This window comes from Babylonia areolata, chromosome 27, assembly GCF_041734735.1.
Source record: "Babylonia areolata isolate BAREFJ2019XMU chromosome 27, ASM4173473v1, whole genome shotgun sequence".
Classification (NCBI taxonomy): domain Eukaryota; kingdom Metazoa; phylum Mollusca; class Gastropoda; order Neogastropoda; family Buccinidae; genus Babylonia; species Babylonia areolata.
This window is the reverse complement of record NC_134902.1, coordinates 23771682-23784610: the sequence shown is the minus strand read 5'-3', so window position 1 is coordinate 23784610 and position 12929 is coordinate 23771682. Positions and strand designations below refer to the sequence as shown.

At 42.1% G+C, this 12929-nt stretch overlaps 1 protein-coding gene across 1 annotated transcript in view; it reads right to left on the bottom strand.

Moving 5' to 3' along the window:
* Window positions 1-2716: 2716 nt before the first annotated feature.
* Window positions 2717-12929, bottom strand: part of LOC143301359 (tectonic-3-like) — a 21355-nt gene continuing 11142 nt past the window's right edge. The window contains exons 10-14 of the mRNA XM_076615579.1: window positions 10861-10949; window positions 10130-10270; window positions 8070-8268; window positions 7275-7424; window positions 2717-5185 (exon numbers count right to left, since the gene is read on the bottom strand). Of these exons, the coding sequence (XP_076471694.1) occupies window positions 4952-5185; window positions 7275-7424; window positions 8070-8268; window positions 10130-10270; window positions 10861-10949 (813 nt within the window). The 3' untranslated portion in view covers window positions 2717-4951. The remainder of the gene's footprint in view (window positions 5186-7274; window positions 7425-8069; window positions 8269-10129; window positions 10271-10860; window positions 10950-12929) is intronic.

Sequence of the window (12929 nt, the reverse complement as noted above, 5' to 3'; positions counted from 1 at the left end):
TGAAGAAGTTTACTTTTCTTCTTTTTTTTTCTTTTTTTTTTTGCACAAATGCATTTTGGACAATTTTTTATTGTCAATCTTATGTCAGATTATACGGTGGCATGAGTGATGATTGAAGTGCACACAAATGTGTATTGTTTCAGTTATTTGTTTACATCCACCTGTGTTGGTTCTTAACCTTGTTTCTGTGCAGACTTAATACTTGTCAGAACCACAGATAACAGAGCTTGTGAATACTTTTTTTTCTCTGTCAAAACCTTTTACTGGATGTATTCCTGTGATTTACATTATAATTGTATGCTTCCAATTTATTAAAACATGACGTGTGAATGGTAAGGAAGTACCAGGTTTCAGCGACACCTCGACTACCCAGGGATAGGTGGATGTTTTTAAATTTTTTTTATTCCTTTGACAGTCATAGTTGACAGTGAATTACTCATCTTGCTTCCACCCCCTTTACCCCCACCCCTTTACCCCCCTTTCACTCCAACTGTGCCCCTCAAATTCTTTATGAAAAGGTAATTTTACAGGTAAAACTCAACCCAACCTGCTAATCATGTCTTGAAAACCAAAATGATGACATCCACTGTTGCTTATAATTCATTGTGGAGTTCAAGCCATGAATGAAAACCTAAAGTGCCTTATGAGAAGCTTTTGTCCTCCTTCGAGTTTAACCGCTTTACCAGACCACTTATGTGTGTGTGATTTCTCAGAGTGCGCCAGGTGGGAAGAGGAATCCTCGAGAGATGCAGTATTTCCCTTTTTTTTTCTTTTATTTAAAACTTGTATAATACATGGTCTGTGGTAGTATGATCACCTGCATTGCTGCTTCAATACAGATTATCTGGGAAGATCAGGTTTTGCTTATTCCTTTTTGTTATTATCAGTGTTCGAAGAAGATAGTTGATTTATGTTTTGTTAATGTTATCAGTTTAAGAAATATTTATTTCATCATTTGTTGAAAATGTATTTGACAGTAATTGTAATGTCTATTAAAAAGTGTCACTTACATTTTGTGGTGGTGGTTTTGTTTTGTTGTCAATTTTCTGCAGTCTTTAGTAGCAGGGTGTGATTTTTGTTTTGATTTTTCAGATCACATTTGTTCCAGAATGCACAGGCATACCCATGCAAAAGCACTACTCATATCACTCAGAGTGGAAAGACATGTATAAAATTAAACACACACACACACACACACACACACACACACATCAGAGTGGAAAGACATGTAAAAATTAAAGACACACACACACACACACGCAAAACAAAAAAAAACCACCACACACAAAGCATACATTTTTGATCAAACTTAATGAATCACAATAACAAGTTGTGTTCATGTAAGTATACCTGTCATCACATACGATAACCGTGGAAAAGCTGAGCTGTTAAGAGTGTTGGGACTTAAAATTTGGGGGTTCTCGGTTTGATCAAATCCTGATCGCAGCACCTGTGGATTTACGGGTGGACATTTTTCCAATCTCCCAGATGTGCGGACCTGCTAGTGCCTGAGCCCCCTTCACATGTATATGCACAAAAGATCAATATGCACACGAAAGATCCTGTGACCCATGTCAACATTTGGTGGGTTATGGAAACAATAACATACTTAGCAAGAACACACCTGATAAATGGTATGGCTGCCTACATGGGGCGGGGGGTGGGGGTGTGGGGGCAGTCAAGTACGTAAAAACCCAATTCATACAGGACAGTAAAGGAGTTGCAGCCCACAAATGCAGTAAAATAAGAAGAAATCACAAATGAAATCTCGGTACTGCTTCAAACTATACGCAATGTAGGTCTTCAACATCTTCACAAGAACATCTGTGTATCATGCCATGTTTCACAACATTTTTAAGCTGCATTCATTTTCATATATAATGACTTCTGAATTTCAGTACTTTTGTATATTTGAATAAATCATTACAGACAGCTGTTTATGACAGGTAAGACTACACTAAGGAACATAACCACTTTATGTTCTCCTTTTTTCTTTTCTTTTTTTAAGAAAAAAGGATAATGGAAATAAATGCCTAGGTGAAAAGAAAAAAAAAAGCACATTTGATAATGACAAAATTTTGTTATACATTTTATTCTGAAGGAGATGAAAAAGGTCAAATGTGAAGAACATGTGGATCCTGTATCTCATCAAGAAGTGTACAGGTATTATATCTATGGGAATGTTAAACTGTATAGTTTTTATAAATACTTTTTAAGGAATTAAGCAGAAAATGAAACACAAACACACAGCATACACACAAGCATAAATATGCATAACTCTCTCCAGGAAGCATTCAGACACACTGAATCAAATACACAGATAAAAAAAAAATATGTGCATGTACATATATCAATAAAGACACATACACACACACACTATTCACAGTATACACACAAGAACATGCACATGTGAAGTGTTGTCTTAGTGGTAACACATCCACCTAGGAAGTGAGAGAATCAGAGCGTACTGGTTCAAATTCCATACTTGCCAGTATTTCTCCCCCTCCACTAAACTTTGCATGGCAGTCTGGACGCTAGCCATTTGGATGAGAAGAGAAACTGAGGTCCCATATGCAGCATGCATTTAGCTCACATAAAAGAACCCATGGCAATAAAAGGGTTGTCCCTGGCAAAATTCTGTAGCAATAAAAATCCACTTTGACAGGAAAAAAAATGTACTTGCAGGCAGAACCCCCCCCCCTCCCCCTTCAAAAAAAAAAGAAAAGGTGGCACTCTCACTGTAGTGACACATTCTCCCAGGGAAGAGCAGCCTGAATTTCACACAGAAATCTGTTATGACAAAAGAATAATAAAATACAAATACACACACACACACACACAGCATGCACACAAGAACAAACACACCACACACCATTTAAACATCAAAACTAATGACTTTCCAAACCCCACCATCAAATGATCACACCACACCACAGAGTTTCCATGGGCAAGGACCTACAGCCTGGACATGAAAGACTTAACTTTCCTTCTGTGCTGCCTGCAGGGCACAACAACAGGGCCATATCATGGCTGAAAAACTAAAATCTTGATCCCATAAAATCCAGAAAAAAAACAATAACAACAAGAAAACAACCCACCTGGAAAAGGCACCAGGGGTGAGTTGCATGACCGAACTTAGCAGCGTTACATTTGCTTATGGTTAAGAACATTCTTAACTCCACAGTAAATTCCATATACTTTGGTACATTCTTAACTCTGCGCAAACTTAGCACTGCAAAGACAGAACAGAGGAAATGTCCAGCGCAGAATTTCCACAAGGTGGGGATACTTTTTATACTGAAAGAGCCCCCAGGTAATCACCATGGGGAGGGGGGGTTGGGGGGGGGGGAGGGCATGGTGGACGGAAAACTGACACACAGATATAAATATCACAGTTACTGCTAGCCCTTGCTGAGAAACGAGGACATAGTATACATCACATGCCCCCTGTCTGGTCCAGAGCACAGAACACAGACATACACATGGCGGTCACACACGTACCTGGCTTACTCGTTCAGGTATAAAAATTTTAAAAACATATCTGGGTACACATCTTTTTAACCAGAAGTTAACAGATTCTTCCATAAACATCACGAGATAAATCCTTCCTGACGTATTTTGTTCAAAAAGATGCATGCTGACAAATCTACATGCATGGTACGCACACCTGCATGTGTTTAAACATATCAATCACTCACACACAAACACATAGCACACACTCCACAAACACATAGCACACACTCACATAAATAAGAACTCACATCACAGCACACAAGCATGCACACACAAACACATATTCCCAATAGCAGCACCTGGTGGCTTAAGGTGATGGCATGTTTTTCTTCCCCCCGATGCCTCATTTCAGCACGTACACAGACTTGCAAGTGCCTTAACTCACTCAGTACGGCCAGTCCTCTCTTCTCCTCTACACAGACCCCTCGGATGTCCAGTGGGTGTCTGAATGACCCAACCTTTAGCTTCCGTCGTCAGAATTGTGGTATTCTTTGTCAACATTCACATCTTCAGTATAAGAGCCTTCCGCTTTTCGCTTGCAATATTTTGATGATGGTAATTGGGGTGAAACGCTGTTAACGTTGTCTCTTTCGCCGTTCGTATGGAAAGAGTTAACATCATGTGAGGTACACATGCAGATGAAGATTAAACACACACATTAATGATCCTTTAACACATGTCAGCAGTGGAGATCTGTGGTGGTGACCAGGCACAAAAGAGATTTAAATAAGCGAGTAATACATGTCAAAAATGTTGACAGCCAAGTGGTTAAAGAGTTGGACTTTCAATCTGAAGGTCCCGGGTTTGAATCTTGGTAACGGCGCCTGGTGGGCAATGGGTGGAGATTTTTCCGATCTCCCAGGTCAACATGTGCAGACCTGCTTGTGCCTGAACCACTTCATGTGTATATGCAAGCAATAGATCAGATACGCACGTTAAAGATCCTGCAATCCATGTCAGCGTTTGGTGCGTTATGGAAACAAGAACATACCCAACATGCACACCCCCGAAAACAGAGTATGGCTGCCTACATGGCAAGGTAAGTAAACAAAACAGCCTTACACGTAAAATGTTACATGTCTGTCTGAGTGTGTATGAGTGCGTGCCTGAGATCTGATTGAATGACACAGGAAACACATGATGAACGCCCAGTGGCTGCTATCAGTCGGCTCTTCCCAGGTAGGCATCCTGTTGCGCAAATGACCCCGAGTTTGTAAAGCGCTTTGAGCTTGGTCTCTCACTGAGGATAGGTGCCATCATTTCCAAATCAAATCAAAATTTTGTGGGTTAGGAAACAACAAACAGTCCGATCATGAACACCCATCCAACAACAACAAAAATCGCAAGCGCCTACGCTCAGGCATAGATACGAGCGAGCAAGCGTCAACAAAGCTACCTATCATTCACAGACGCAGAAAGAAGAAAAAAGAGAAAAAGATCACCAAAAGCCCACCAGTGCCTGCTGGGCAGACAGACCAACGACCACTAATGTCCACACTGGCCCCAAACGGCTCACACCGCCAGTGGCGAAGGGGTAGAAAAAGTCGTCGGGGATTTTTGCCTCGTAGATGGAGGGCTGGGGGTCGTAGTGCGCGGCCGGCTTGCTGACGTCCAGGAAAGAGACGGAGGTGGAGACAGGCACCACCTGGGTGATCTTCCCTGCCGCTGGTACCTGCCCAGTGCACACACCATCATGTGTTTATCATTATTATCATCATCACCATTGCTGTTGTTATTGTTGTTGTTGTGTGGAGACAGGCACTGCCTGGGTGATCTTCCCTGCCGCTGGTACCTGCCCAGTGCACACACCATCATGTGTTTATCATTATTATTATCATCATTATCATTGTTATTGTTGTTGTGCACCATCATGTATTTATCATTATTATTATCATCGTTATCACTGTTGTTGTTGTTGTGCACCATCATGTGTTTATCATCATTATCATTATCATTGTCGTTGTTGTTGTTGTTGTTTGTTCTTCTTCTTCATCTTGTTGTTGTTGTTGTTGTTGCCTGTTCTGTACCTGCACCACACACATACATTGATTATCAGATATTAGCATTATTTCATTATCATTATTATAGTTACTATCAAATATCATATTCATTATTACAATTATCATTAATTTTTAAGAATAACAATAATGTCATTATTATTATTATTGCTATTGTTGTTGTTGTGGCCTGTTCTGTACCCACACAATACACACACATTGTTCATCTTATATTTGTATTGTTTTACTGTCAGTATCATTACTATTATTACTATCACTATTGAATATCATTATAATCACCTTTAATTATCATCATCATCATTACCATCATCATCATCAGTATTATCATTATTCTCTCTATCATTATTATTATCATTATCATCATCATTATTATCATTATTATTATTATTATTATTATCATCATCATCATCATTATTATCATCATTATATTATTATTATCATTACCATCAAGTAGTAGTAGGCCTCCTTCGGTCATGGCTGACCATGGATAGAGTATATCCGACCTAATGTCTAATTGAGCTGTCTGCTTGGACCAAGCAGCGTCGCCTGTGACTGTAGAGACCGATGCGAGAGAGACGGTCTCTGTCGCAGCAGTCACATGTGTAAGCTGATGCTGGTCTGTCGGCGGTCATCTGCAAAGTCCTCCCAGGACTCAGTGTTGATCTCAAGCGCCTTCATGTCACGTTTGCAAACATCTTTGTATCTCAGCCGTGGGCGGCCGATGCTTCTCTTGCCTCGTGGTGAGCTCTCCATGAAGGATGTCTTTTAGGATGCGACCATCTTCCATGCGGCGAACGTGGCCCAGCCAGCGCAGCCGATGCTGTCTCAGCATGGTATACATGGTCAGGAGGCCAGCGCGAGTCAGGACTTCGGTGTTTGTCACCTTGTCTTGCCAGGAGATGCCGAGTATGCACCGTAGGCTTCTCAGGTGGAAGGTATTGAGCCTTTTCTCCTGATGAGCATGTGTGGTCCACGCCTCACTGCCATACAGCAAGGTGCTGAGGACGCAGGCGTTGTATACAGCCATCTTTGTCTTTGTGGTCGGCTTGGGATTTGTCCACACTCTTTGTGTGAGGCGGGCTAGTGTTGTGGCTGCTTTCCCAATCCTCTTGTCGATCTCGGTGTCAAGGGAGAGGTTGTCGGTGATGGTGGACCAAAGGTAAGTGAATTGATGGATGGCTTCAAGCTCGTAGTCATCAATGGTGATGGCTGGTGGAGATGGTGTGTCTTGGCCTAGGACGTTTGTCTTCTTGAGACTGATGGTCAGACCGAAATCTTTGCAGGCCTGGAAGAAGAGGTCCATTAGTGACTGCAAGTCCTGCTGGATGTGGGTCACAACTGCAGCATCGTTGGCAAAGAGCATGTCTCATCATCATCATTATTATAATTATCATTAGTAGTAGTAGTAGTATCATTATTATTATTATTATCATCATCATAACAATTACTGTTATTATTCTTATCATCACTGTTTTGCTGTCGTTGTCGTTGTTGTTGTTGTCATCAACATCATTATCATCATTTCATATCCAGCTGACCACAACAGATTTCCAGTTTTATGAAGTGATGGCCTCAAACCCTGATCACTGGCCAACACTGGATCACAGGTCCACCGCCAAAAACCGATTCCGCCACGTATGGGTGCCTCCATGAATCGCGCACATCACCTCCACTATCAACAGGATCAGCACAATCCAAGACAAACAGATAAAAAAAAAGCTCAGATCTGTTGCTGCAACTGACCCTGACTTGCACATCGGTGAGGTCGTCATAGGTGAAGACGACGCCGATGACCTTGGGCTGGGGGTTGAGGAGAGCGCCGATGTTGGCGAACATCACTCGGATGTGCATGCCCAGGGACAGCCGGCACATGGACGTCAGAGGGGTAGGAGGCTGCAGGCATGTACACGCACACAAACACACACAGACACACAATCTCACACACACACACAGATGCCCACATACTCACACACACACACACACACACACACACACACACACACACACACACAAGGTTAAAATGATAAAAAAATGTAAATCTATAATACTAATACTAATAACAATAACAATATCAATAATCACTATAATGATACATCCAGCACTTTCAAACCTCTTAAAGTGCTCTACAATAACACATCAATGAAAAACACATGTGCGCACACACACACACACACACACACACACACACACACACACACACATATACACACAAAAAAAACTCACACAAGAGGTTTAAACATTCTTCTGAGAAAATTTCACACACACACACACACACACACACACACACAAGATTTTAAATTTCTTCTGAGGAAATTTTACACACCCACAACCACACATTAACACACACACATTCACACAGACACATGCAGGCCCATATATATGCACACAGTCACCTCCCACCCGTACCTCTTAACCCACCACACCTGCCCCCCACCCCCCACCCCACCACCCACAAAGACACAAGCAAACATAATGAGATACAGACACACACACACACATGCAAACAAACAAACACACAGCTTACAAACAACCACATACCGCAGGCAATGGACGATTCCGATACCAAATTTTCACCCAGTCTCCACTTAAGACACTCGAGTTGCCATAGACACCCACATAGCGGTAGTTGTCACGGTAACCAGAGCTGGTGGCCTCAGGAACGCTGTCAAACTCAAGCGTACCGATGATCGACTCCTGCATCCGCGTGCAGTAGTCGGTCAGATTGTCCGCTGTCATGCTGCACACCATACCTATCATTATTGCAGCATCCATACGTTTATGTGTGTTTATGATGATGAGTATCATAAATATGATAGTCAGTCATGTCCCACAATGACCATCAAGAACAGCAGAGGAGGCAACTGCTGTCCTGACTATCTGAGCTAGAATTTGATCATAGTGGAGAGTGTACTGCCCCAGTTACATACCCACTCTCTCGGCCAAGAGGGCTTGAGGACAGACGGCATTGGGATGGTTCCCACCGAATGCCAACAAGCCCACAAGGCTGCAGCACATAAGAGCCAGTGCAATTTTGCGTCCTAGTCTGAGAGTCATAGTCCTTCTCAAAAGACTAAGCTGTAGATGACTTCCATTGCAATGGAGGAAACATTGGTCATACAGCTCTCACTTTGCTGTTGGTCCAACTGTAAACTTCTGTCAATCTGTGATAGAAGTTAAGTGTTGGGCTGTGATGATGAGACTGATGCTCATACATCACCTATCACTGGTCAGAGACCAAGCTCTAAACGCTTTCAATCACAGATTTATTTGCGCTACAGCTGCCTACCTTGGTAGAGCCAACTAAGAGCTGCTTTGGGCACTCACCATTTCGTTTCCTGTGTCATTCAATCAGGTGTCAGTCACAATTGCACACACACTCACACACACATGTAACCTTTTCACATGTATGACCATTTGTTTAATTTTGACCCCATAACGTAAGCAGCCATACCCCGTTTTCAAGGATGTGCATGCAGGATATGTTCTTATTTCGATAACCCACCAAATGCTGACATGGATTACAGGATCTTTAACATGAGTATTTGTTCTTCTGCATGCCTGCACACACCAATGGGGTTCAGGCACTTGCACAGGTTTGCACATACGTTGAACTGGCAGATCAGAAAAATCTCTACCCTTAACCCACCAGGTGCGCCAAGACCAAGCATCGAACTCAGGAAACTCAGACAAGAACCCAGCGCTCTAACCATTCAGCCACCACACCCATCATAAATTCATTGTCTTCTGTCACTCTGGACATAAAACCCATCATTACCGTAACATCCATACACCTATATGTGTGTTTTAAGTTCATTGTCTGCTTTAATGCTGCAAACCCATCATCCCTGTAGTACAGGTTTAAGGTTAAAGGTCCCAAAGCCTTTTACGGCCATCAGAGCAGTGAATTCATTCATATCCACTGTGCCCAGGGCTCGGCACAGGAAAGCGGGGACCCAATCTTTTCCTTACACTGTTTTAACCCTCCCCAGCCGTCAAGTCAGCTACCACCCATTCACACCTGGAGTGGAACGAGGAAAATTGGAAGGAAGTGTCTTCTTTTTCAAAGACACAACACCATGCTTCAATGGAGTCTCAAACCCTAATCACTGGTAGACACTGGGTCAGAAGTCCAATACGTAACTGATTCAGTCATGACGCCTCTCTACTGTAATATCCATACGTTTATGTGTGTTAAGAGTTTATTGTCTGCTGTCACGTTGCACAACACACTCTTCATTACTCTAAATAAAGTGTGACATCCATGTTTATGTGTGTTAAGTTTTTACTGTCTGCTGTCATGCTTGCTGCATAATACCATCACATCCATGTTTACGTGTGTTATGAGTTTATCAACGTGAAGAGATATACCGTCAACATTTCCATGCCCGATGTGACCAAGATTTTGTTTTCCAAAGTGACAGCCAGTGCAGATATCCTGACCAGAGCACAGACACCCTGTCCTCTCTATCTCTCTCTCTCTCACACACACACACATATATCCACTTTAACACACACACACACACACACACACACACATACACTCCCCTCTCCCTCCTACACAAACACACACACACACACAGAGTTGTACAGAAGCTTACCTCAGCAGACAGCCAGTGCGGACGTCCTGACCAAAGAGCACAGAGACCCTGTCATCTGCACCGGGTGTACACGCCCCTGTCGGCAACGACCGAACCAGGGTCATGTACCTCTGTCTGTCTGCATTCAACTCCATCGTGTTTCTGCCACGTGTCAAGGTCAATGCGCATTGTGTGACTCACTATCACCTGTCTCTGGCAGAATGGTTGAGACACTTATCTGCCAAAACAGTGTCCATGAGGGTCTGGTTTTCGAACCCAGGTCTAGTCCTTTCTCCTGAGTTTGACTGGAAAATCAAACTGTGCATCTAGTCATTTGGATGAGACAATAGACCGAGGTCCTGTGTACAGCACGCACTTGGTGCTGTGAAAAATAACCTATGGCAACAGAGGTGTTGTCCTCGGGCAAAATTCTGTTGAAGAATTCTAATGTGGTAGGTACACATAATGCAGCAACCAAAGGCCTGATTCAGTGCGTTGGGTTATGCTGCCTGTCAGGCATCTGTCTATCACAGTAACAGATGTGGTTGGCGAACATAGATTTTTCTGAATGCAGTAATGCCTCCTTGCGAAACTAAAACCAAGTAAACTAAAACTTATCACCTGTCTCTGCCAAATGAACGCTGAAAATGAAGCAAAATTAAAACAACAAAAAACAACAAGAAAAACCAAAAAAATGTGTTTTGTATCTCTCACTGCCAAAACGTTTCTAAACAGAGATCAAAAAAGGATACGTGGTTAGGTTAAATGTTCCTGCCAGGAGTGGCTGTCCCACGACGTAGCCTGGGTTACCACTGACCTCAAAGCTGCCTGACGTCCCCACCTGTTACAACATATCATGTAGAGGCATCGTCCCCCCAGTTTGTCTGTTCTTACAATGAACATCACTATCTTTAAACCCTTCTCCATAGTTTTTGCATGAAGCAAAATTGTTTTTCATGTTTGGTTTGTATCAGCAACACAGTGTAAGTATCAGTATTAATACAGCGGTATGTACACATGATCTTAACTCACTCCATGCCAAGAGTTTTTGCCCTTGTGAATCCCAGAAAACCCAGGGTATGTATAGGATGGGGAAAAAATTCTCAAAAAAAACCCCAAATAAACACCCAGACAATTGAAATTTAGTATATGTATTCAGTGAATATTGTTCCATATTTGTGCAAAAAATTAAATTATTTACTCACCATTTTGTTGTTGATCACAGTATCCATTTTTTGTGTATTTTGTAGCATTTTTGCACCCATCAGAAAGGTATACCAAGTGTCCTTGAACAGCTTACAAATGTTCCACATCACATCCTAACACTATTTGTGGAACTGAAGACCTAGTACATGCAATGAAGTATGAACAGATGGTGGAGAAAGTTGAAATTCACGCACACACAAAAAATATTGTCTCTACATAAAAAAAGGGAGTTCACTGTACACAAAAACCTGATGTAGTATCACTGACAATAGTCTTGTCTGGAGTGAAAAAGCTCATGGCAGGTGATGTTGAGTCCTGGGCACAGCTTCACACACAGTGAAACACCACATTATGGACACCAGTTGACAGTTTGGCGTCTTGGTGTGTTGTGGCACTTGAAAAGGTCTTCACAGACCTTGCACTTGCAGTAGCTGGTCACTCATTTCCACTCCAGCCATGTTGGTGATGTAGTCTTGTACTGCAGCTGGCTTCTGTCTTTCAGGATGCTGTCGTGTTGTCACACTGACCATGGTAGTTGGCAGCATGACTGTTGTCAGCACATGAACTGGCTTTTTGTCCTGCTACTTCAGCACAGCAACATGACCTGCAACCATACACACACACAAATGATCATACATGTCTGACTCTTTCTTCTTATTGTTGTTTAAATTATTTGTTTGCTTATTCCCTTGTTTATTCTAAATATTTATGTGAATGGAAGCATAATGTGGTAAGTTTTTTACATGTAGTCAAAGAAAACCACCTCAGATTTTTTTTTTTTTTTTTTTTTTTTTTACAATATTACAAACAATAATGACAGTATCATCAGTATTAGTACTATTACTGTCATTTCTATAGCACCTTGTTCTACTGTTTTCTTTCACACACACACACACACACACACACATGTATATATATATATATATATATATATATATATATATAAAATACATACACACTCACCATTTTCAGTCCAATCACTGGTAAAAACAACAGCAAAGTCGTCCGTTTCCTCAGTGATTTCGTTGTCAGTGTCGGTCAGCTGGCACATGGTCAGGACTCGCTTTCCTCTCCAATGTAAACACCCTCTTCAGCAGCTGAATCTAATTCTAGTTCATCGGGATATGGTTCAAAATCACTGTCCGACGAATCAACATTATCTCCTTCAACATCGGAGCCTTCAGTTCGGATCATTTCCAAAGTAGCTTCAACGCTGTGTTGCGTTTGACCTCTCCTACCGTGTCGAACACTTCGACGCGACGCCATCTTGTCAAACAACTTGCAGATCTGACCAAGGGTATGCTTCGTCTGCTAACGAGCATATCACTACACACACACAGTTTGTGTGAATGAAAAGTTGGCCGGAGATAACTTAAGAATCAGTTCTGCTGTGGAGTTTCGTATCCGACACGTCACTCCAACAGCGCGACTTTTCAATATCCAAATCCGCATATGCGGACATTGGCATCCAACGCTTTGTCCGACATCCGCATATGCAGACAATGGCAGCGAGTGTGTTAAGGATAATACTGCAACAGTAAAGAAATACATTATGTGCACGCACACAAAGGCACACATATACATACATACACACACAGAGTAACACACACACAAA